We start from the raw sequence: 19,871 nt of genomic DNA on the forward strand, positions 1-19,871 counted from the left end.
GATGGCACAACGAACAAGACCTAGAATCAAAGCTGGCCAGCTTTCTATTTGCCAAGCGGCCTACAGCTCTAACTGTTGAGGACATCAATCGGCTGGCGAAGACTGTCTCATCCATCTCTGAAGAATTCCTACAAACAAGAGCAACCATCCACAGTACACTAATCAGTGTTTGTTCAGAAGCTCCTGACGCGTATGGGGTGAGTCAACTCAAAGTTTCCGTGTTTGTTTCTGGATAATCGCAGCTAACGAAGAGTTCTAGATTCATCAGATCTTCACGTCGAGTTTTGGCATTCCCATGGAGTTGCGCTTCTCCGCCCAGTCAGTTGATGCGGTCCAGGAGGTGAGCGTGCGGGACGCTCTTATCGAGACTCTAGAATCGAGAATTCTTGGAGTGATCAACAGTGTGTTATCTACACCCAACCACCCACCACCGACTTCTGTGCTGACATGTGTTGCTTTCAGCCCCAACTCCAACCCACACACTAGCTTGGCTGAACGGTGCTGTTGTCGTTCAGGCTCCGTCACCCACCCCAATTATGTCTGTAAAAACAGCCGACAGTGACCATGTGCCATTTTCATGGCTGGATGATAGCCCGGTTTTCAAGGAGTGGATGAACCACGAAGGATGTAAAATCATGCACATCCATGGCTCGTCCAATGTCTCAGTCGCCGCGTCTTATGCCTACCAACAAGCCCGAATACACGCGTCGACTGGAGGTTTTACAAGCGGTCTAACACTGTATTTCAGATTCGACCGCCACGATTGTCAAAGAAACACCATCAAGTCAATGGCGACCTTATTCCTCGCTCAGACTATTGCCCGGTTCGGCACCCTTCCAGCCTCCGCTCAGTTTCCAAGCTTTGAACCACCGCTGTTTGACAAGGCCCTTACGGAAAAAGATGTCTTCTTTTTGCTCAACAGCTTTCGACTGGATTGCAACAGGCCAGCAAGAACGACATGGGTGCTGGACAGACTCGATGAGTGCGAACCAGCTTCGTGCAACTGGTTTCTTAACGAGTTGGCCTCAATCGCAGCGCGATGCGAGTTGTACTTCAAGGTCTTGATTACTACTGCCAGTCCTAAGCATGTCCAAACTCAACTTGCTGCCGCCGGCTGCGAAAGCTTGTCCTTGGATATCGCCTCCTCGCAGGTGGGCCCCGGAATCAAAATACCGCCGGTCCCAGCCAGTCGCCACTGTCCAGCGCTCGAGCCGTATGCACCTCAACTCGGCGATCTGCTTGGAGCGTGCCAGCCTGACCAGGATCTTTTCAGAATGGTTGTGGACTGGCTTAATTTGCAAGCTTCTCGGTGGAATACAAGAGCGGAAATAGCCGAAGTGGTGACGGCATTGTCTCCCCCATCACCGCGGGTGCTGTTGGGAGCGGTAATGCAGGCTGTACCCACACTTTTACGGCCGATTGCTCGCGACATTCTTTGCTGGGTTCGGAACGCGGTCCGGCCTCTGACACCACTTGAATTAGCATCGGCCCTCGAGTTTCAAGGAGCTGACTTGGGATGTCTTAATATCGAGTTGTACATCCCCAAGATCTTCGGACCACTTCTCACGACTCGCCACGGTGAAGTTCACTTCACACAGCCATGGGTTCGGGAGCTTTTGTCAAATTTGGAAAAGACGACCCATTGGTATGCGGCGGCCTCGACAGCAGATGATCACAAAGAAATTGCCAAGGCGTGTCTTCGCTTTTTGCGTCTTCCTGAGACGATCAAGGCATTGTCTCAGAGGTGTGGTGGGGCAAAGGCCTCGGGAGTCTTGCTCACTAGCCGACACGACATTGTCTCCTATGCTGTCACGTTCTGGCCAACACACTACCGCTTGGGATACCTGGCAGCAGACTCATCGGCTTCGGCACCCCAAGACCTCATTTCATTCCTTGGAGATCCGAAAGCTTTGAGAGCGTGGTTCAGTGCTCATGGGTGCCTGTTGCCGCCGCACCACCAACCCCATAGCTCATATCTTTCCGCCTTACCTATAGTCTCGCATTTAGGACTGGAAACACAGGTCGAGAACATGCTTCCCATACATGCCGACCTTCCAACCAGCCTTCAGGAACTAGAGGACGCTTTATGTGAGGCTTCCAGAATGGGTCACAAAAACATTGTGGATTTGCTGCTCAGCAGACCATGGACATTGACGTTGCACGGTGTGGTTGGGGCAATGGAGGCCGCAGCCCTCGCAGCTGAGTATGAGCTAGTAGAAGTGTTGTTCGCGTACGCCAAGAACAAACACAAGGACCAGGCGACATCGCATATGTACCCTCATTCCATCCTTGCTCGACTAGCTTGGGCAGGGAAGGGGAAGCTTCTGGAGTCACTGATGCAAGGTCGCCCATCCGGAGACCCAACAAGTCCAACAGTACCAGCCTCCAAGCTTTTGTGTGCTGTGGCAACCGGTCAGCTCGGCACCATTAAGACTCTTCTCCAACATGGCGAAGACGCGAACTTTCAAGATGACACCCGGCTTTCACGCACACCTTTGCATATGGCATGCCGATCCGGATATGGGGACGCAGTCAGGGCTCTCGTTGCAGATAGCGCCGCGGATATTGAGGGTCACAACGGACAGGGCCAGACAGCACTGCAGAAGGCCATCAATCTTGGAAACATTGACGCCACGAAAGCTCTCTTGGACGGTGGCGCAGACATCGCCAGCGTCGAGGCTGAGATACCGCGGACCGATGGCTCTTTTCCGTATCCTGCTTTCTATATGGCTGCTTGCGAGTCTAGCTTCCAGTGCATTACGGCGGTGCTGGAACGGGGTGTCAATGCAGATGCCACCACAGATGAGTACACCCCTCTCTGCTATGCAGCCGTCACCGGAAAGCTGGCTTGGGCAAAGCTTCTCCTGGCTCACGGAGCTCGAGTGAATGGATTAGGAAAATGGGTCCCGCTGTGTCAGGCCACCGCGAAAAACACTGGAAAGAATATGGATATGGTCAAACTTCTGCTTGAGCACGGCGCCGATATGAACGCTTCGGGTCCAGCTGACGTTGCTACTCCATTGGAGCGGGCTTCGGAGGCAAACTTGTTGGAAGTCGTCGAGTTCCTCATGGCCAAGGGGGCCGACATTGGGCTTCACGGGGCTGGAAGTACAGCTCTGTCCCGTGCTGCCTCGAAGGGTCATACAAAAATGGTCCGTTATCTTTTGAAAGCGGGATCCAACCCCAATGAGGCCCATCCAGAAGCAACATCATGGAAGGCATTGCACTGGGCGCATGGTCATCCCGAGTGTCTAGAGGTGCTTCTAGATAGCGGTGCCGATATCGACGCCATGTCGAAAGACGGCACCGCAGTATACATTGCGTCGTACAACAACCACCTGGAGTCTGTCAAGCTCCTCATCTCACGTGGAGCCAACCTCGAATTGACATGCGAGTTTCCAGACTTATGGGACTCGAACTGTACAGCTCTTCTTGGGGCCGCTGGAAAAGGCAACGCTGAAATTGTGCGGGCTCTTCTAGATGCTGGTGCCGACATCACAGCCAGGTCGACAAGGGACGAGACAGCTCTGCACCTCGCGATTAGCCATGGAAACAGCGAGGCCACAGTTAGGGTCCTTCTCGAGTATACTCCTGATTTGAATGCCCAAGAGTCCTTCTTTCAACACACCGCTCTTCATCGACTGATGTTGGAGGCAACCACGCATCTCAGTATAGCGAAAATTCTAGTCACGCGAGGGACGAGCCTTGAAATACGAAACAAGGGAGGATATACTGTTCTCGATTATGCCATTTACTGGCGTGAGTATGAAGTTGCCAAATACCTCGTCAGGGCAAAGGCCAAAATCAACACCGTCGGCAGTACTTGGGGAGGACCGCTCCACATTGCTTGCTGGCGAATGAACCTTGATATGATCAGGTTTCTTATGGCGAATGGTGCAGATGCTAACCTGATTGATAACTCCCGTGGTGTACCGTTGCTCGTAGCCATGACTGAATATCAAGAGGGAGAGGATGTGACGCTTGAGATGAAAACAGCTGTCGTCCGTTATTTGATTGAGGAGGCAAAGGCGGACGTGACGGTTCGGGGAGGGATGTATTTCATCACGGTTCTCAACGGAGCATGCATGCAACCGGATGCAGACCTGTTGCAATATATCCTGGACCAGGACCCTGTGGATTCCGACATGAATACAGCAGGCTTCAACGGCTGCCGGCCCATCCACTTTGCAACATATCAGAGTTTGGAGCATGTTTCAAAAGTGTTGGCCAGAGGGGCTGATATCAATGCCTGTGACAAGCTCGGACGAACCACCCTCCACACAGCGGTCGCCAGTGGCAGACCAGATGTTGTCGAAAAAATCTTATCACTGACCGGGAGCCGGTATATCAACGAAATCGATCGAGATGGATGGACACCGCTGATGTGGGCGGTGAGGCAGTGTTCACACTGGGGTGTGAAGTCGGATAATCAAGAAGAGATTGTCCGATTATTGCTTGATCACGGCGCCAGCCTGTGGATAACTGGCAGGACATGCAATGAAGAGGGATGGTCAGCGCTGAAGTTGGCCCGCTACTATGGAGCCTCCCAAGAGGTGATTTTACTGCTTACCCCAAAGCAGAGACACTATCTCGATGACAAAGGAGAACCCCAAGTGTGGGACCCGCAGGCACATCGTTCCCGCAGGGCAAAAAGACAAAATGGCTTCTGCGACTTGTGTCTATATGTAAGTTCATCAGGTTCGAATCCTATTTCTCCCAACCTCCAGAGCTAACACAATTGACAGACCCTCTGGGGCTCGGGGTACGCCAACGGACGGCTGTGGCTTTGCGCCAAGTGCTACACGTATCAGAATGAGTTTTTCCCCGAACTGAAGGACTGGAAACCGGCGAACGATGGAGAAGAGTTTGATCCTGACGCGCCGGAAGAACAGGAGGAGGAGGCAGAACCAGCGGTGGGTGAGATTGGCGAGCCGTCGCCAGGGCAGGTGAAGCAAGTACAGACCACGGAGGCGGATTATTGGTCTGATTCGGATTCGGATTAGTTGAATATGGTGCTCGGGGAACGATATAATTCATCTGCAATATTGGACATTTATCCATGCGTACAAATCGACCTTATCAGAGTCACCAACACCTGCATTTGTATCGCCTTGATGGCCCCGCCCACGGTCCCACCACGCCCCTGAACCCCTTTATCCACACCCTGCTTTGTTTACTTGCAAGTTGGCGTTGGCACAACAACAATGCGCGTTCTATCAACTCCAAAACATGAGTAAGGGGTTGGCACATCATGGGTTCACATGGGCCATCTGGGTCACATTTCGATCAGTGTCTTTGGTCGCGCCAAGCAGAACTATTGATGAACCCTTGCGGCACCGAACGCGTCAAATCACGCGGCCGAGCCTTGGTATTCAGCTCAGGCAGCCTTCTCTTGGCCAACGCTGCGATTTGCTATTAAAGATCACCACCCACATTTGCCTACGACTGCTTTGTTTGCTTCGCCAATCCCTTCAAAAGAAAGACTACAATGCAAGTCCGAAAGCTCAAGACCATCGTCAAGACCCTCCAGGCCTTCAACTACCACACCGCTTCCAAGCTCGAAAAGCCCGAGACAGACTTCCGCCTCCTCGAGCTCTACCCCGCATCGGCATCATTACCTTCTAATTCGAGGCCGTCAACAGCAGAACCCCCCGATAACGCTTCCAAACCCCAGCATGGGAACTCTCCAAAAAGCAATAATACCATGCCATCAAAAGATACCCCACCTCCCCTACTATGCCGCCTCTTCACCACCCCCCTCACCAACCCCTCCACCACTCCCTTCAAAGCCCTCTCCTACGTCTGGGGCTCCGACGCCACCCCCCATTCCATCAACGTCATTTCCACCCTCCCCAACGGGACAACCACAACCCTCTCCCTACGAATAACCTCCTCCCTCCACACCGCCCTCCTCCACCTCCGTGACCCCGACGTCCCCATCACAATCTGGATCGACCAGCTCTGCATCGACCAGTCCAACCCCGCCGAAAAGTCCGCCCAAGTCTCCCTCATGGGCAAAATCTACTCCGCCGCATCCCAAGTCCTAGTCTGGCTCGGTCCTGCCTCGCACAACTCCGATTCTGTCATGCAGCTCTGGGCCGCCGTCGGCCAAGAAGTGCGCGACATGGGCATCGAAAGGTACTACACCAAAGAGGGCTGGCCCCTCCTCCACGACATCATGTCCAACACCGACCCCTCCGACCCCGAGACACGGCAGTACCAAGCCCTACTTCAAAAACACGCGCCCGATTTCGCTGCTCAGATCCGCGACGGAAGCATCAAATCCTGGTTTGAAAGGCCCTGGTTCACCCGTGCGTGGGTGACACAAGAATTCTGCCTCTGCCCCGACACCGTCTTTGTTTGCGGCGATCAAAAGCTCGATGTCGACTTGGTGATGCTCGCGGGGCAGATACTAAGTTACTCAACCTTGCTCCTCGTCCGCCCGCCTTATTCCCTCACGGTGGAGGAGTTATCCTCTCTTGACGATCCCACGGCGGATTTCTTCAGCTGTCGGAAGCGTCGGAGGGGTTATGAGACCAAGACTGGGGATGCAAAGGGTGACACGCTTTTCGTGCTGTTGAAAAAGATGTTTGTCGGCAGGGAGACGTACGCAAAAGTTTGGAGGGACAGGGTCTACTCGCTGCTGGGACTGGCGGTAAATGCAGAGGCGTTGGGGATAAGGCCTGATTATGGGGACTTGTGGGGGGAGGAAAAGACGGTGGAGATTATGACTGATGTGGCGAGGAGGATGATTACGAATGATTACTCGGAACGGGTGGATGTGTTGTGTTATTCGAGGTTCCCAAAGGAAGTTCCAGGGCTGCCGTCTTGGGTGCCGGATTGGAAGACGAATACGGTCAAGTCGTATTATCAGGTGCAGGAGGTGGTTGACCCGCATTATTTTGCGGCTTGCGGGGAGGGGAATCTGGAGGTTCAAGTGGTGCCATCTTGGTCAACACGGGTGCTGGGGTTGGGGGGGTTTTGGGTCGATACTGTTGACATGCTGCCTCCGGGAGATGGCAAGGAAGTCTGGTCTGATGTGCACAGATGGGATGGGCCGCGCTTGATGGGGTATCTGAGGCAGGTCGAAGCTCTGCTTGAAGCGGCAATCTCTAGACCTAGCAACCCGTATGGCTCCGACGAACGACGGCTCGAAGCACTTTGGAGAGTTCCCATTGCAGATACGTGGGATGATCGGTCGACGGGGGTGCGAGCGTCTCGAGAGTTGAAGGTCGATGTGCAGTTTCGACAGGTCGTCGAGGCGATGTTATATGACATTTGGATGAAAACAACAACAGCTGAACCGGCAGAAGCTCAACGTATCATGGACGAGTTCAACTGGGACGAAAGAATGAGGAAAGATAAGCTGGGGGCGAAGTACAGGCAGTTTATGTTATCTGGTGGTGGTAACAAGAAGCCATTCTTGACGACGAAGGGCTACGTGGGCATGGGCCCACCTGATATGGAAGTAGGAGACGTGGTGGTCGTGTTTTGCGGTGGGAGGATCCCGTTCGTGGTGAGGCAGCTGCCAGCCAAGGAAGATGGAAGGAAGACCTTCTCGTTTGTGGGTGAGGCGTTCTGTGATGGCATCATGGATGGGGAGGCTGCCATGGAAGAGAACCGTGGTGACTTTTTCTTGGAGTAGGTAGTGGGTCGTCATAAGGCCAGTGTAACGTTGACGATGGATGGGATCGAGAGGGCCTGCCGCCAAGAAGTACAACGCTGCGGAGATCTCGGCAGGGCACCCTGACTCTCCCCGCATCTCCCCCACCTTTCCCCAATCAACCCTGTCGGAACTTCATCAAATCTGGAAATTCGGAACACCACTCCGGAGGACAACGCGACAACTTTTTTTTGTTTGGAATAGCAGCATGATGATGGGGATGATGGCGGGTACCGCTAGAAGAGACTTGTGTCCTTACCAGCCTCGGCCTCCTCTTATTTACTTGAGGCCCCCCTCCTGAGCTGCGAGTCCTGTGTCTCTCTCCTCCTCGGACTTCACCACACCACCACCACACCACCGCCAGACCACCGCCACTAGTCCTCACACCACACCACCAGCAAAATGAAAGTCGACTCTTGGATGATGGCCGCGAGCTTCCTCGCCTCCACCACCTCCGCCCTCGGCCCCAACGTACCAGAAACTGAGAAGCGTCTGCCAGGCAAGCCGGCGCCGATGCCGAACTGGAAGTGGCCCAACCCCTTCCAGTCCTCCCGCGCCGCCAAATACGAAGCCACCTGCCAGGTCCAGCGCTCCTTCAAGGCCGAAGAATTCAAGCTCGATGACTTGGCCCAGAACCCACCCCTCGGCTTGCTCCCATGGCGCGACGCCCTCAAGGATGTCTTTGCCGAGCGCGAGTACCCTGGTGGATGGGATGGTATTGACAACCACGGCTACGACCGCAACATCCTCAAGATGGATTACGAGACTGTTCCCCTCAAGGTGAGGGAGTGGATCGAGGAGCAGGAGCGCAAGGAGCTCCCCGGCCAGGGTCTCTTTGCCCTATTTGCCAGACCCGCGCCAGGGACCAGAGTGTTCAAGCAGGTGCCCGTTCCAAAGGAGCCCACTCCTGAGTTCAGAGAGAAGGACGACAGGAGAGTCCTCATCTTCGCCCCAGGGGCCATCTATGAGAATCTCCCACTCTGGCTGGGCGAGGACAGCGGGTGTGACGGTATGTTGTTTGTTGCGATGGTGTGTCTGATGTGAATGCTAACTTCTACCGTGATAACAGACGAGATGTTGGATCTTGCCAAGTATTCTGGTCAGGCCAAGGATGGCGGTGTCATCGGTTACCCCATCTACCACAGCAAGCCCCAGAGGTCGAAGGGCGAGCGCGACATCGAGTTTAGCCTCTTGGCTCAAGTTGTCAAGCTCAAGGAGGGCGAGACAGAGGAGGTAGCAGAGAGTTCCTCGCAGGCTGAAGCCGGGGCCAAGACAGAGGCAGAGAAGCCCGCTGTGACTGAGGTTGTCAAGGAGGCTGTCAAGGAGGCTACCGAGGCCGTCAAGGAGGCCACCGAGGCTGTCAAGGATGAGCTCTAAAGGGCTGGGCATGAAGAGACACCAGGACGATGGTAGAAGGCGTCAGAACAATTGGATAATACCACCATACCTTACATACTGCACATGTACAATATTTCCTTTGTGAGTCAAAATAAACACCGAAACATCTTCAGCAAAGAGCGGATACTATTCAAAGAGCAATGACATCGTTGAACAAAGGGCCGGAGCAACTCGCGGCTATCTTGAAAATTGTCTGTTGGGCCCAATGGCCGACCAGCGATGCCAAATTTGGAGCACTTGCGTGGACGGGAGTTAGATCCAGTTTTGTATTTGTTGAGAAGCGGCCACGGGTCTGATACGGCCGAGTGGGCTGATGCCTTGCCTTCCACAAAGAGATGCTCCTAGTTTGCTCTTGCTAGGGAATCAGGAGTGGGCAGGGCAAACCCCCAGGTATTTATTGATGGCCTCTACCGCACTCAACTCTCTTCCTCATTCACAGAGCAATCAAGACCAATCTTGCTTTGCATTCACAGTTCACCATGATCTCACTCATCACCCTCATTCCCAGCGTTTTGGCGCTCTGTGGCGTATGTCCAAGGCTCACTCCCTTCTTCGTGCATTTCTGACCATGACGCAGTTTGTCCACGCCGCTCCCGCAACCCTCGGTCTAGCCCTCGACGATGTTGATGATTTCACCATTGTTCCCGTCTACTTGGAACTTCCCATCAAGCCCGACGACCCCAACGGCGCCACGGTGACTGTCGAGGGCACCATCCAGCAGGCCATCGCCAAGATGGACACTGACTACCCCGGCTGGAACCAGACGTTCCAGGCCGGACTGGGTGATGTTAGTTACGTTAGCGCTTCGCTGGCTGCGCTAGCTGCCCTCGAAGGCCCGACATATGACTGCAAGATCAAGACCGACATGGCCAACAGCTTGGCCATCAAGTGGGGCATCCACTATCTGCGTGCCATCCCGGGCAAGGCCAAGAATGGGCCTGGACCCAAGAACTGCGGGCGTGTTAGCTGCTCGTGGGACTCTGCTATCTATTGGTGCAATGAGGTATGTTGCCATGTTTCTCTGCTATGTGTTATGATGTCTGACAGGAGCAATACTACGCAGGATTCTTCCGGAGACAAGGAACTTTATTGGGGCCAGATTGCCGACCTGGCTCAGGACATTCTCGACAACTGCGCGGGATTGACCAAGGTGAAGGGGCAAGGGACATACAAGGATGACAAGTGGAGCGTGGTTGTTCGTTTTCCCAAGGGCAGCGAGGGCAATTGCTAGTCGAGGTTATCGCTGCCCTCAAGACACACAAGATATGGGATTCGGCGATGATCTGTGATCCGCGGTTGGTAGTCTGAAATAAAATGATTTCAGAGCTGAACTTCTGCCGCAAAACTACGGACTGTTTGCTAAGGATGTTTAAACCGCAACCGTAATAACGAAGAGGGTTAAACGCGATGTTTTGGTGCGTGAAAGTTGGGTGAACGACACACGGTGTACCTGGGCTAGCGACAGAGTGCGTGCATATATCAACGGCATCTTCGACGTTGCAAAGTGAGCTTGGTGAGTAAAGGGCTTATATATCTACTAACCCTTCTGCAATTGCACCTTCTGACTCATCTGATTGCGGCTTTCGGTGGTGGCCTTCGCTGTCGCTCTTTCCAAATAGCCCCCCGGCCACACCTAGTCGACTCACACAACCGCAAATACGGTTGCGTTCTCTACCTACTTACGACAACCACCGAATACGGTCTTCTCACACAACCAAGGGACGTGTCTGGTCACCTGGCTCAGGCCCTGCCAGCTAAATTACACGCCTGATCCTTTTTCTCAGAGCACCTCACCAGATAACGTGAACCACCTCACGAAAACACCTTAACACCTTACAAGATAAGCTGAACACCTCGCAAGATAACCTGAACCCCTCACCTTACATGTTCAACCCCTAGTTATTTCCCGAGCACACCTCACAAGATGTCTCACAACGACGACCGCGTGGAGGCGTTCACCAAGACCTTCGAATCGGCCATCGAGGCGGCGATTTCGAAGCAGTTCACCGACCTCGTCTCGGCCGAGTTCCGCCGCATGAACAACGATCAGGAAGCCGAAATTCAGCGACTCGAGGAGAATTTCCAACAAGAGAAGTCGCGGTTTCTGACTATTGCCAAGGCCGCCGCCGGCGGCAAAATTAGCCAGGACAAGCTCGAGGTTCTCGCGGACAGGCTTTTGAGAAGGAAGGAAGGGAGTCGTCGTTGGGTGCTGTTCCAAGGCGGAGGAGGAGGAGGAGGTGAAGGAGGAGGAGGTGGTGGTGGTGGTGGTGCCACCTGGTTCTTCGGTTCCGGCCCCGACCCCGGGGGCCCAAAGTCATCGCCAAACGGTCTAGGACCCAGCCCGAGTTTGACCCTGCGGCTGGTGGGAGCAGCAAGAGAGCTCATGTGGGCTTTGCGGCCGAGCGCGCCGGTCATGCGTTCGGAGACGAATCCCCCGCGCTGGCAGGCGTTGGTCGTGCCGTGCGCAAGCGGGTCGAGATCAAGAATCGCGACGTGTCCGACTGGGAGTCGGAGGGGCAGGACGATATTTTTGAGGATCTGGAACTTGGGATTGGGTGGATTGTGTTGAGGTGTGATTTGGGGGCTGATGTGGCTCCTGTTAAGTTTACAGAGGATCCGTTCGCTGTGCCGGGGCGGCTGGCGGAGAGGCATTTTGATGGGTTTGAGAAGTGTGTTAAACATGATCACCGGCGGGTTTATACCAATGAGGATAGTTTGAGGGAGTTTGGGCATCGAGGTGAGGGCTTTGGAAGGGGTGGACACGTTCGACGCATGCTAACATACTTTTGTGGTGTAGTGGTTGATGCCGGGGGCTCCGCACCGAGTCTGGAGTGGGTGTTGGCTGCTAACTGACGATTTGCGACGGAAGTGTTTAGGCGTAGTTAGCGGTCTCGGAGGGGTTCGTCGTCGGCGTATGGCGCTTATTAATAGGTGTGTAAGAGGAAGCTGGAGGTGTGGGAAGATAGTGGAAGGCGTTTAATTTATCATTGGTAGGCCTTGGAATGTAATTGACACGCCTTGAAATGATGGTAGAAGGCCTCAAACTATGATTTATAGGCCCTGGCATGATACGAGAAGGCCTCAAGTTACCATTCGGAGGCCTTGAACTGATAGTTCAAGGCGTTGAACTATTATCGAGGGGTATTGACTTGAGTTATCTTGTTGTTTGGAGGTTTTGGCTTGGACTTGTTATGTGTTTGGAAGTTATTGAAGGGGATCTTAGCTATGGATGTTAGGCCTATTTGGGAGTTGACAATGTGCTGGAGGTTTTCTTTCAGGCGTTGAGATACTTTATGTAGGCTAGTTGTATTCTGATAATGGGAGTGATTGACGGTCTTGTTACGGCATTTTGAGGCTAGCATACGTCTCGAGTGTTTGAGATTCTGTGACATGATAGGGCATGAACTTTGGAAGATAAATGATATACATGAAGCTATGCAGACAGTATGTAAGGTTGATAGCTTTGATGCAGTGATTTTATGCTGCTGGTATCACGAATGAAAACACTCTGCTCTGAACCAGACCCTAACCCTCTGCGAGTGAGCATAGGCCAGAGTACTTCCAAGTTGTCACAATTTACGTAGGCTAGGAAGTAGATTTCACGCGATTCCGCGTCTGCGTCTCAAAAGGATTTGAGGCACAGAGCGGGCCGAAGGGCGGGCGGACCTGTAGAACTAAGAGGAATCATCGAAAATACAATGAACTTGAGATTGGGCCATTTGCCACCATTCGCAGCGTACATGACAAGCCAGCTCTTCCCCAGCTCGTTCTACACGCCTACAACTCGACGCCAAGCGGATAGCTTCCGAACCTCTGGAATAACCGCGCCCTTTACCCCATCCCCACGACCTTGGCAGTGGAGTATCTCTTTGCCCGTTTTGCCTGGACCATTTTAAGCCCCCATGTCTTCGATGCGTCTCTCTCCTCGACGTTTGTGCCGAGGCGCCTGCTTCTCTGGAGTTGCGAGAGGGGTGAATGGGAGACCGAAGAGGCTAGTCCTGAGTTGTGCGGGCAGATCTGGAAGAATTCTAGGTCGCGCTCCCCTAGGAAGAGAAGCACACCGGGGTCCGACGATCCCACTGATGAGATACTAGGAATGGAAAGCCTCAATCCACGTGATAGCGGCTATTTTGGAAGAGATACCTTGAAGAATGATGGCTGCTATGATATTGACGAGTTCGGCTATTCTAAGCAATATGAGGAGGAGCGTTTGGGGCGGCCACGGAAGCGGAAGCGTGGCTCGAGGCGCGTATCGATGTTGAGGACCCATTTGCTACAGTAGTCTAAGAGCTTGGCAACTAAGAGATGCGATCCAGACTCACTTTTTAGGACCAGCCTTGTCTACCAGAGCTTTCAAATATCAGACAACCTTTTACCCAGAGACATGACAATCTGATGAATTCACCAATTTTTAGATCAATCCTGGGTACTTCGACAACTCGAGGTACTCTTGTCGCGACTCCAGGATCAATTGGATAGCTTTGACCGTGGTCGTCATCGTGTTCTCTCCAGTCAAGGGAAATATCTTACCGCTTTTGGACTTGGGTGGGGGGTGTGGTTAGTTAGTCTGTGCCACCCTACTCCCCTGTTGATAGTTGATTTCAGCTTTGGAAGTCCTTGATTTCGGAGTGTCCAAATTAACTACGTTTCAAATCAGAAAAGTCTGGAAATTAAAACAACGTTTCGATTATTATATAAGACAACATACTGCTGTTTATAGGTACCTAAGCACTCTCCCTATTTTATAATTGCCTCTAGGTTCTTTATCACTTCTTATCAACAATTAGCACTCATGGCGGCATACATACCTAGTTCCTTGGCATCAGCTGCCGCTCTCGCGGGCTTAATTACTGCCGTTAAATCATCATGGGAGTTATCTCGTATGATAAAGAAGAAATACGAGCACCATGTGTTGAAAGATTAAGCAAATGAGATTAATATTAGGTTGCGCAGGGCTTTGTGGACCGGCAGAATTTCCCATCAAAACTATAACTTCTGGAAGAAAAAGGTTTTAATGGCAGTCTGGGAACAGGACCGTAGGTTAACACACCCAGGAATCCAAACCCATCTACTTACCACAGTATCTAGGTGCTACTCTACTTGACATTAAGTCGTACTTACGCTGGGACTAAATCGGATGGCAATAAGTTTTGGTTGTGAGTAGATAGGTACTATATACTCTTAGGTTAAATGAATCTATGTCAGGGGTCTAGCTCGATAGAAGCCTTTAAAGCGCCTTCATACATGCTCCCTCGAAAAGAGAAATTGACAGCTAGAAACTTTCGTTTTGTCGCTCGTGTATTTTATAATGGGCACCGCTTATATCCCGTTTTCTCCCAACGAATTAGACATGGACCACATAGCATATGACCTTTAAGTACCTATTAGCGAGTGCGTGCCTAGAATCGCCTTCAATACTTACTACATCTTGATGTAAACATCTTGTTTCCAATTACGTATCCCTCAAAGCAGACAGAGCAGTCTGTAGCATAAAGACGCAGTGATGTCTGGCTACATACTATGCCCTGAGGAGAAGTGTGAGGCAGATTATGACATGAATGATAAGTGAGACATCCACAAGAAATACACACCATGATCTTGCCAATCTAGGTGCTGCTCTGGATGACAGCTGAGTAGATATAACAGTTATGAACTTCGTCATCGGTGAGGTCGATGCTAGCCTTGAATGGTATATGGTTGACCGACAGTTGATGGTCGTCTTCCTCGGTAAGATCGATAACTTGCCGGGCTTGTGGTTGGGAATGCGAGGGCATGGTTGAGGGTGACTTGACAAGTCGGCTGTTATGTATCTGTGCGAGTCAAGATTTCCTGGCTCTCGGGGAGGAAGGAGAGGGGGGGTGTCCGTTCTTATACTTTCTCAGTCACAAACCTGACCATCAGGCTTGATCCTTTCGCTATACCCGAATAAAAAACCGCCGTCTACTACTTGAGAGATTATCACGGGCTAAGGTTGAGCTGGATTCTTTCCTCGGATATTCATACGTTGAAATAGGTGAATGTCACGGCTTTGTTACGCTAAGCGCCTCGTCCCAGGTAACAACGACATTGTTTAACGCATACTACCTATACATGATCAGAAGCACTTCCGAGTACATTGTACCCTCCTTGCGGACAACTTACCCCTCGCTGCCCCTCGCTGTATCATCACGCGCTCTCCGGAGGAAGTTTCACGTACAGGAAAGACTGTCATCGAATCATCCGGCTGTTATCATCAGCTGCAAGGTAATCACATCGGGGCCTAAAGCTGGGACCGTCAGCAGGTTCTTCCGTCTCCCCGCTTGCCACCCCAGATTGGACTCTTAGAGGATGAGAAGGACAGTGCGATGGCGGGTATAAGAATCCGTGCGCCCTCTGTCACTCCTGCTCTGCTCCTCTTCATCTTCCTCTCTCTTCGTCTGACTTCGTCTCTCTGTGTCTTCATCATATCTCACCGTCCGTTTATCGTCGGTTGTGATCTCCTCCTTTCTTATCGATAGGTACTCTTGAATTCTTGTCGTCTGCTTCCTGCTGTCGTACTTTATTCTCGACTGCCAGTATCAAGTTTTCCTCGCCCATCGTTGTTATCAGCACCATGGCCAGCCCTTCGACTCTCCCACCGTGTATTTCTCCGCTTTCTAACAGCCAAGGCCTCCCAACAGAGTCTCACGAACCTACGGACATTGATCCTCAATTCTCCGCAACGCTTGGCTTGAGCACCTCCACCCCCACTTCTCAACCTACCCAAGTCATCTCTGATGGTGCAATGGAGTCCATGCTGCCTTTCGATGCGATCATGGCTTCTGAGCTCGATCTGCTGAACGAGATAGACTTGGCCATCAATCTCGCATCTCAGGACCCTAAGCTGCTTGAAGAACTGGCTGAACTCTTTCGGTTCGAGGAAACCCAGTCGATGAACCAGACTGTCACTCCCATTGAGGTAAACGCCTCGGACGGTGGTGCCTTTCCTGTTCAACACACCGTGTCGAGCGGCTCAGTGCATGCGCCTCGAAACGACCCAGAGCCCTGCACTACTGGGAGTGAAAGGGCACCAACCCTTGATTTGGATGTTTGGGATAGTCTCTGGGCGCCCAGTTTCTCTTTCACGACAGAGGGCCCGTGCCCTAGTCTCCAATTCCATGATGTAGGAAGCGCCAACGTCGACATATTTACACCCTGCCTCACTCTGGCTGAAGATACCCTGTCACCCTTTCCCGTTCACAAGCGACAGCTCAGCTGGCTGAGATGGATCCCATTCCTCCGTTTGCGGTAAACGTCGTCATGGGCAGCCAACACGACACCGCAGTCCATGAGACTGACCAGGTATCCATCCACATCAGCTCACAGCCCAAACAGTCGCCCGTTACATCTAATGATAATAGCGGAGTCGATGCGACAATATCCAAAACTGGCGTCAGCGATGTCAATATGAACGCAACCCAGGCGTCGTCACTGGAAGTGAAGCGGGAAGATGAGGACTCCGCAGATCCAGTTCTGCTGGCATCTAAGTATGACGCTTGGGAATGCAATTCATATGCCATCACGGACAACCATGCAACCACCCTCACTCGGGAGAAGTTGAAAAAGAGGAAGACCGATCTCGACCTCGAAGCCAGCGACCCGCTCCCACAAAAGCGACCATGCATCAGAACAACCTCGGAGGCCATGGCTCCTCCTGAAAATGCATCAGACGTGAGAAGGGAGGCAGATGTCGACACGCATAACAGCGAATCTCATGACGACACTCATGTACTCAATACAAAGAGGCCTCGCACCCAAAAGCGCCGATACCGCAGCGCGTTGCGCAATAGCGAGGAACCAAAGTTCGTCACACTCAGCGATACTGTTGGGTCAGATGGATATATCAAGGACTCATTTCCTCTACATATTCACAGTCTGGACATGCACCCTGACCCGACCGACACTTTCATGCTCCAGTACCGCTGGGATCGTCGGCAGAAGCTTTGGGTGACCGATGCAACGGGCACCGAGAGTCTACCTCAACATATCCTTCCTGCCCCCACGATAACGGCAGACCAAGTGCTTAGCTTGGTGGCGGCCGTCCCCGCATTGTTCGATATTTATCTTCGGGTTGGCTATAGCACGAATTTCGTCATGTCATGGGACGACTCCGAGAGCTGTTTCATCATAGATGATCCTATTGTGTGGTGTCTTTCAGTCGTTCGTGGGGATGTGTGACTGAGAACAAAGTGGGGTGATCAAACAGCAAATGGTTGGTTGGTTCAAAGCCGGGCTGCAGTCAGCGGTTGCCGGTTGCGGTTGGAAATAGTGGGTCTAAGCGCATCAACCAATCGTGCAGTCAATGGAAGGTCAAAACGGAGCCTCTTCGGGCTCAATCCCAAGAAGGAATCCTGCTGCCTCGAGAGGTAAAGCGGCATCACGACCCGCGATTCCGACACTTTGCTCCAAGGGTGTGTTGCTTTATTAGATGTCGGTACCTTACCATCGGTGACCCAGCGATGATTGGGATGGTTTACCGGAGGACTGGAGTTACAACCCTAGAGCTGTCCGTCTTAGTGTCGGGCCTGCTTGGCCTCGGTACACCCGCTCGAAGCGAGCGCCACGTAAACTCCTACCCCGGTTTACCGACTGATCAAAAACCCCGACCCCGGAATTCTTATGCAATGCCCACGTGCATAAACTTTTTATCCCTGCTCGGGCCGTGTTCCGACTTACTTAGTACCGCGGACTGCGGACGATAAGATTTAGAGTCGATGTGACTGCTGCCGTGGTGGAGTGATGCTCGGCTCCAAACTGCTGGCCGTACCGCGCTAGATAAACAAATCAGGTCAGTAGTTTAGGCAGCCGAGTAATGGCCAATGATTAGCTGTTGTGAATCTCTGTGCCCAGCATCGGTAAAGACTAGATGGTACGCTGTACACACTACGATCTGGGAGCCTCCACCAGTGGACCGGCGGGCTGGTTGAGAATGTCGTTGTCGTTGATGGCGTACCCATATTGGGTGAGTAGTCTTAAACTTCTGATATCGAAGTACCTTGGCATGGAGAGAGTATAAAGTCGTCGTGCTCTGCCACTGTCTTTGCTATCAACTCTTCAGCACCAGCTTCCTCCGCTTCATCAACTTCCGACTTCATTCTACCCTACCTACCTACCATCCACTCAACCCTCAACACCACCGCAGCCAACATGTTCGGCCTCAAGTTCACCCTGACGTCCCTCCTCGTCAGCGCTTCCCTTGTCAGCACCGCCGCGGCTCAGGCAGCGTACCTTTCACACCCCTATGTCAAGTACTGCGATGGAGTCGACCTGGGAGGACCTTGCGAAGTGATCTCGGAGGCAGAAATTGGGAGATGCTACAGTATTCCCTCACACATGAACGACAAGGTAAAATGATCCGGCGCCCATGAAAGAACTCTCACGGTCTCAGTCTGGAAATGCTGACGATATACCTACCTACAGCTCAGCAGTTATGTGGTCGAGAACGGCGAATGCGAGTTTTACAGACACGCCAACTGCCAGGAAAGGCTCTGGACGGCCAGAGACCGCTCTCACATGAGCGTCACGACCTCAGGCCACAACAATGCGGTCTCATCCATCAAGTGCACAAAGGGCTGCTGCAACCAGAAATATTTTGACCGATGCTACATTCCGTGCAGTATGGGGTGCAGAGGTAATGCCATCGACCCGTGGTGCAACTACAACTGCTCCAAGGACTGCTGCCCTAGTGGCGATTACTGCTAAGGGGCAAGTCCCGCTCACAGGGGTTGACTTTGACGGCAGAGGGAGAACGGCGGATAGGGCCGAGGTGCGAGGTTTTGAAATCTTGGACATACAGACTAGGTATTTAATACAACATCATTGATATCGGCCTCTTTGTTCCAAGTCACTCACTGGACCATTCATCTCGGATGTGTATGCAATATTACATTTTGGAGATGTGAAAAACTTGTCGCAATGACTCTTGTAACAATCATCTTCATACTCTTTGCTAAAAAATACTTGATGTCGGCACAAATGCTGGGATCTCAGGACGGCACAGGTGGTGGGGCCGAGCGGACCCGGAGCTGACCCGGGTTGTGGGGCCGGGGCCGGAGTGAGTTTGGAGCACCGGTGGGCAAGCTTCTGGAAGCTCATGAGATGACCCCGGACCAACTATTTGAAGTCTTTCTTACCAACTCACACACCCGACTACATCACCTTATGTAAATGCCAGTTTGACTCCCACTCTACCGACGACTGCGTTTTCTCCTTCTGCCTCTATTCGCTTAAATGTTCGTGCCTCTCTTCTGAGTCGCGCTTTCTACCAAGAATAGACTTGCTTTTCGTTGTGGCCTCGTCTGCTTCCCTGGCCTCATGTGGCCCCTTAAAAAGATTGTAAAGCTGAGGCCGAAGGGCAGCAAGCCATCGCAACGCCCATTTAGGCGGCGAAAAACATTTGCCGCTTGAGTAGTTGAATGTTAGCCCTCTACAAGAGCGGTTTCCGCCAGGCCCCTCGGCTCACCCAACGCAAAATCCTCGTTGGTATAGTTCTTATTATGAAAGAAACCCTAGACCGGGAGGCTGTATGATGGTATACGTGGAAACGGAAAACGGGTGGTGCGATAAACCCACTTTATCGGATCAGACGGACGCGGTTCTCTGCGAGGCAATGATGGTCCCTGCGGCGTATGCAGCGCTGAATTGGAAGCACAACAACGCTTTTGGATGACTCAGCAGGGAGGTCACGTGTATTTAGCTTGAGCCGTAATCGTGGCCTTTCTTTCTCACTCTTCTGAAATTATCACCAGTTTTCATCCATAATCATGGCACATTCATTCATAGGCATGAGACT

The 19,871-nt window shown here is 52.3% G+C and overlaps 6 protein-coding genes across 6 annotated transcripts; all 6 read left to right on the top strand.

The window, feature by feature from the left end:
• Positions 1-536: 536 nt before the first annotated feature.
• On the top strand, positions 537-4,733 carry PODANS_4_1040 (uncharacterized protein; the record flags this gene model as incomplete). The annotated part of the gene is made up of 1 exon (XM_001903668.1): positions 537-4,733. The coding sequence occupies one exon, from the start codon at positions 537-539 to the stop codon at positions 4,731-4,733; it is 4,197 nt and encodes a 1,398-aa protein (XP_001903703.1).
• Positions 4,734-5,488: 755 nt separating this feature from the next.
• PODANS_4_1050 (uncharacterized protein) lies at positions 5,489-9,040 on the top strand (the record flags this gene model as incomplete). Its single annotated transcript, XM_001903669.1, has 4 exons — positions 5,489-7,641; positions 7,697-7,893; positions 8,073-8,672; positions 8,733-9,040. The coding sequence occupies 4 exons, from the start codon at positions 5,489-5,491 to the stop codon at positions 9,038-9,040; spliced, it is 3,258 nt and encodes a 1,085-aa protein (XP_001903704.1).
• A 334-nt stretch (positions 9,041-9,374) lies between these two features.
• On the top strand, positions 9,375-10,292 carry PODANS_4_1053 (uncharacterized protein; the record flags this gene model as incomplete). The annotated part of the gene is made up of 1 exon (XM_001903670.1): positions 9,375-10,292. The coding sequence occupies one exon, from the start codon at positions 9,375-9,377 to the stop codon at positions 10,290-10,292; it is 918 nt and encodes a 305-aa protein (XP_001903705.1).
• Positions 10,293-10,985: 693 nt separating this feature from the next.
• On the top strand, positions 10,986-11,914 carry PODANS_4_1055 (uncharacterized protein; the record flags this gene model as incomplete). The annotated part of the gene is made up of 2 exons (XM_001903671.1): positions 10,986-11,374; positions 11,434-11,914. 2 exons carry the CDS (start codon positions 10,986-10,988, stop codon positions 11,912-11,914), a joined length of 870 nt encoding a protein of 289 aa, XP_001903706.1.
• A 3,739-nt stretch (positions 11,915-15,653) lies between these two features.
• PODANS_4_1058 (uncharacterized protein) lies at positions 15,654-17,257 on the top strand (the record flags this gene model as incomplete). Its single annotated transcript, XM_001903672.1, has 2 exons — positions 15,654-16,217; positions 16,295-17,257. The coding sequence occupies 2 exons, from the start codon at positions 15,654-15,656 to the stop codon at positions 17,255-17,257; spliced, it is 1,527 nt and encodes a 508-aa protein (XP_001903707.1).
• A 960-nt stretch (positions 17,258-18,217) lies between these two features.
• On the top strand, positions 18,218-18,781 carry PODANS_4_1060 (uncharacterized protein; the record flags this gene model as incomplete). The annotated part of the gene is made up of 2 exons (XM_001903673.1): positions 18,218-18,424; positions 18,500-18,781. Coding segments are annotated over 2 exons (489 nt in total), but the record flags the coding sequence as incomplete, so codon positions are not given.
• Between the last annotated feature and the right edge of the window lie 1,090 nt (positions 18,782-19,871).

This window comes from Podospora anserina, chromosome 4 (genome assembly GCF_000226545.1).
Source record: "Podospora anserina S mat+ genomic DNA chromosome 4, supercontig 1".
Lineage (NCBI taxonomy): Eukaryota > Fungi > Ascomycota > Sordariomycetes > Sordariales > Podosporaceae > Podospora > Podospora anserina.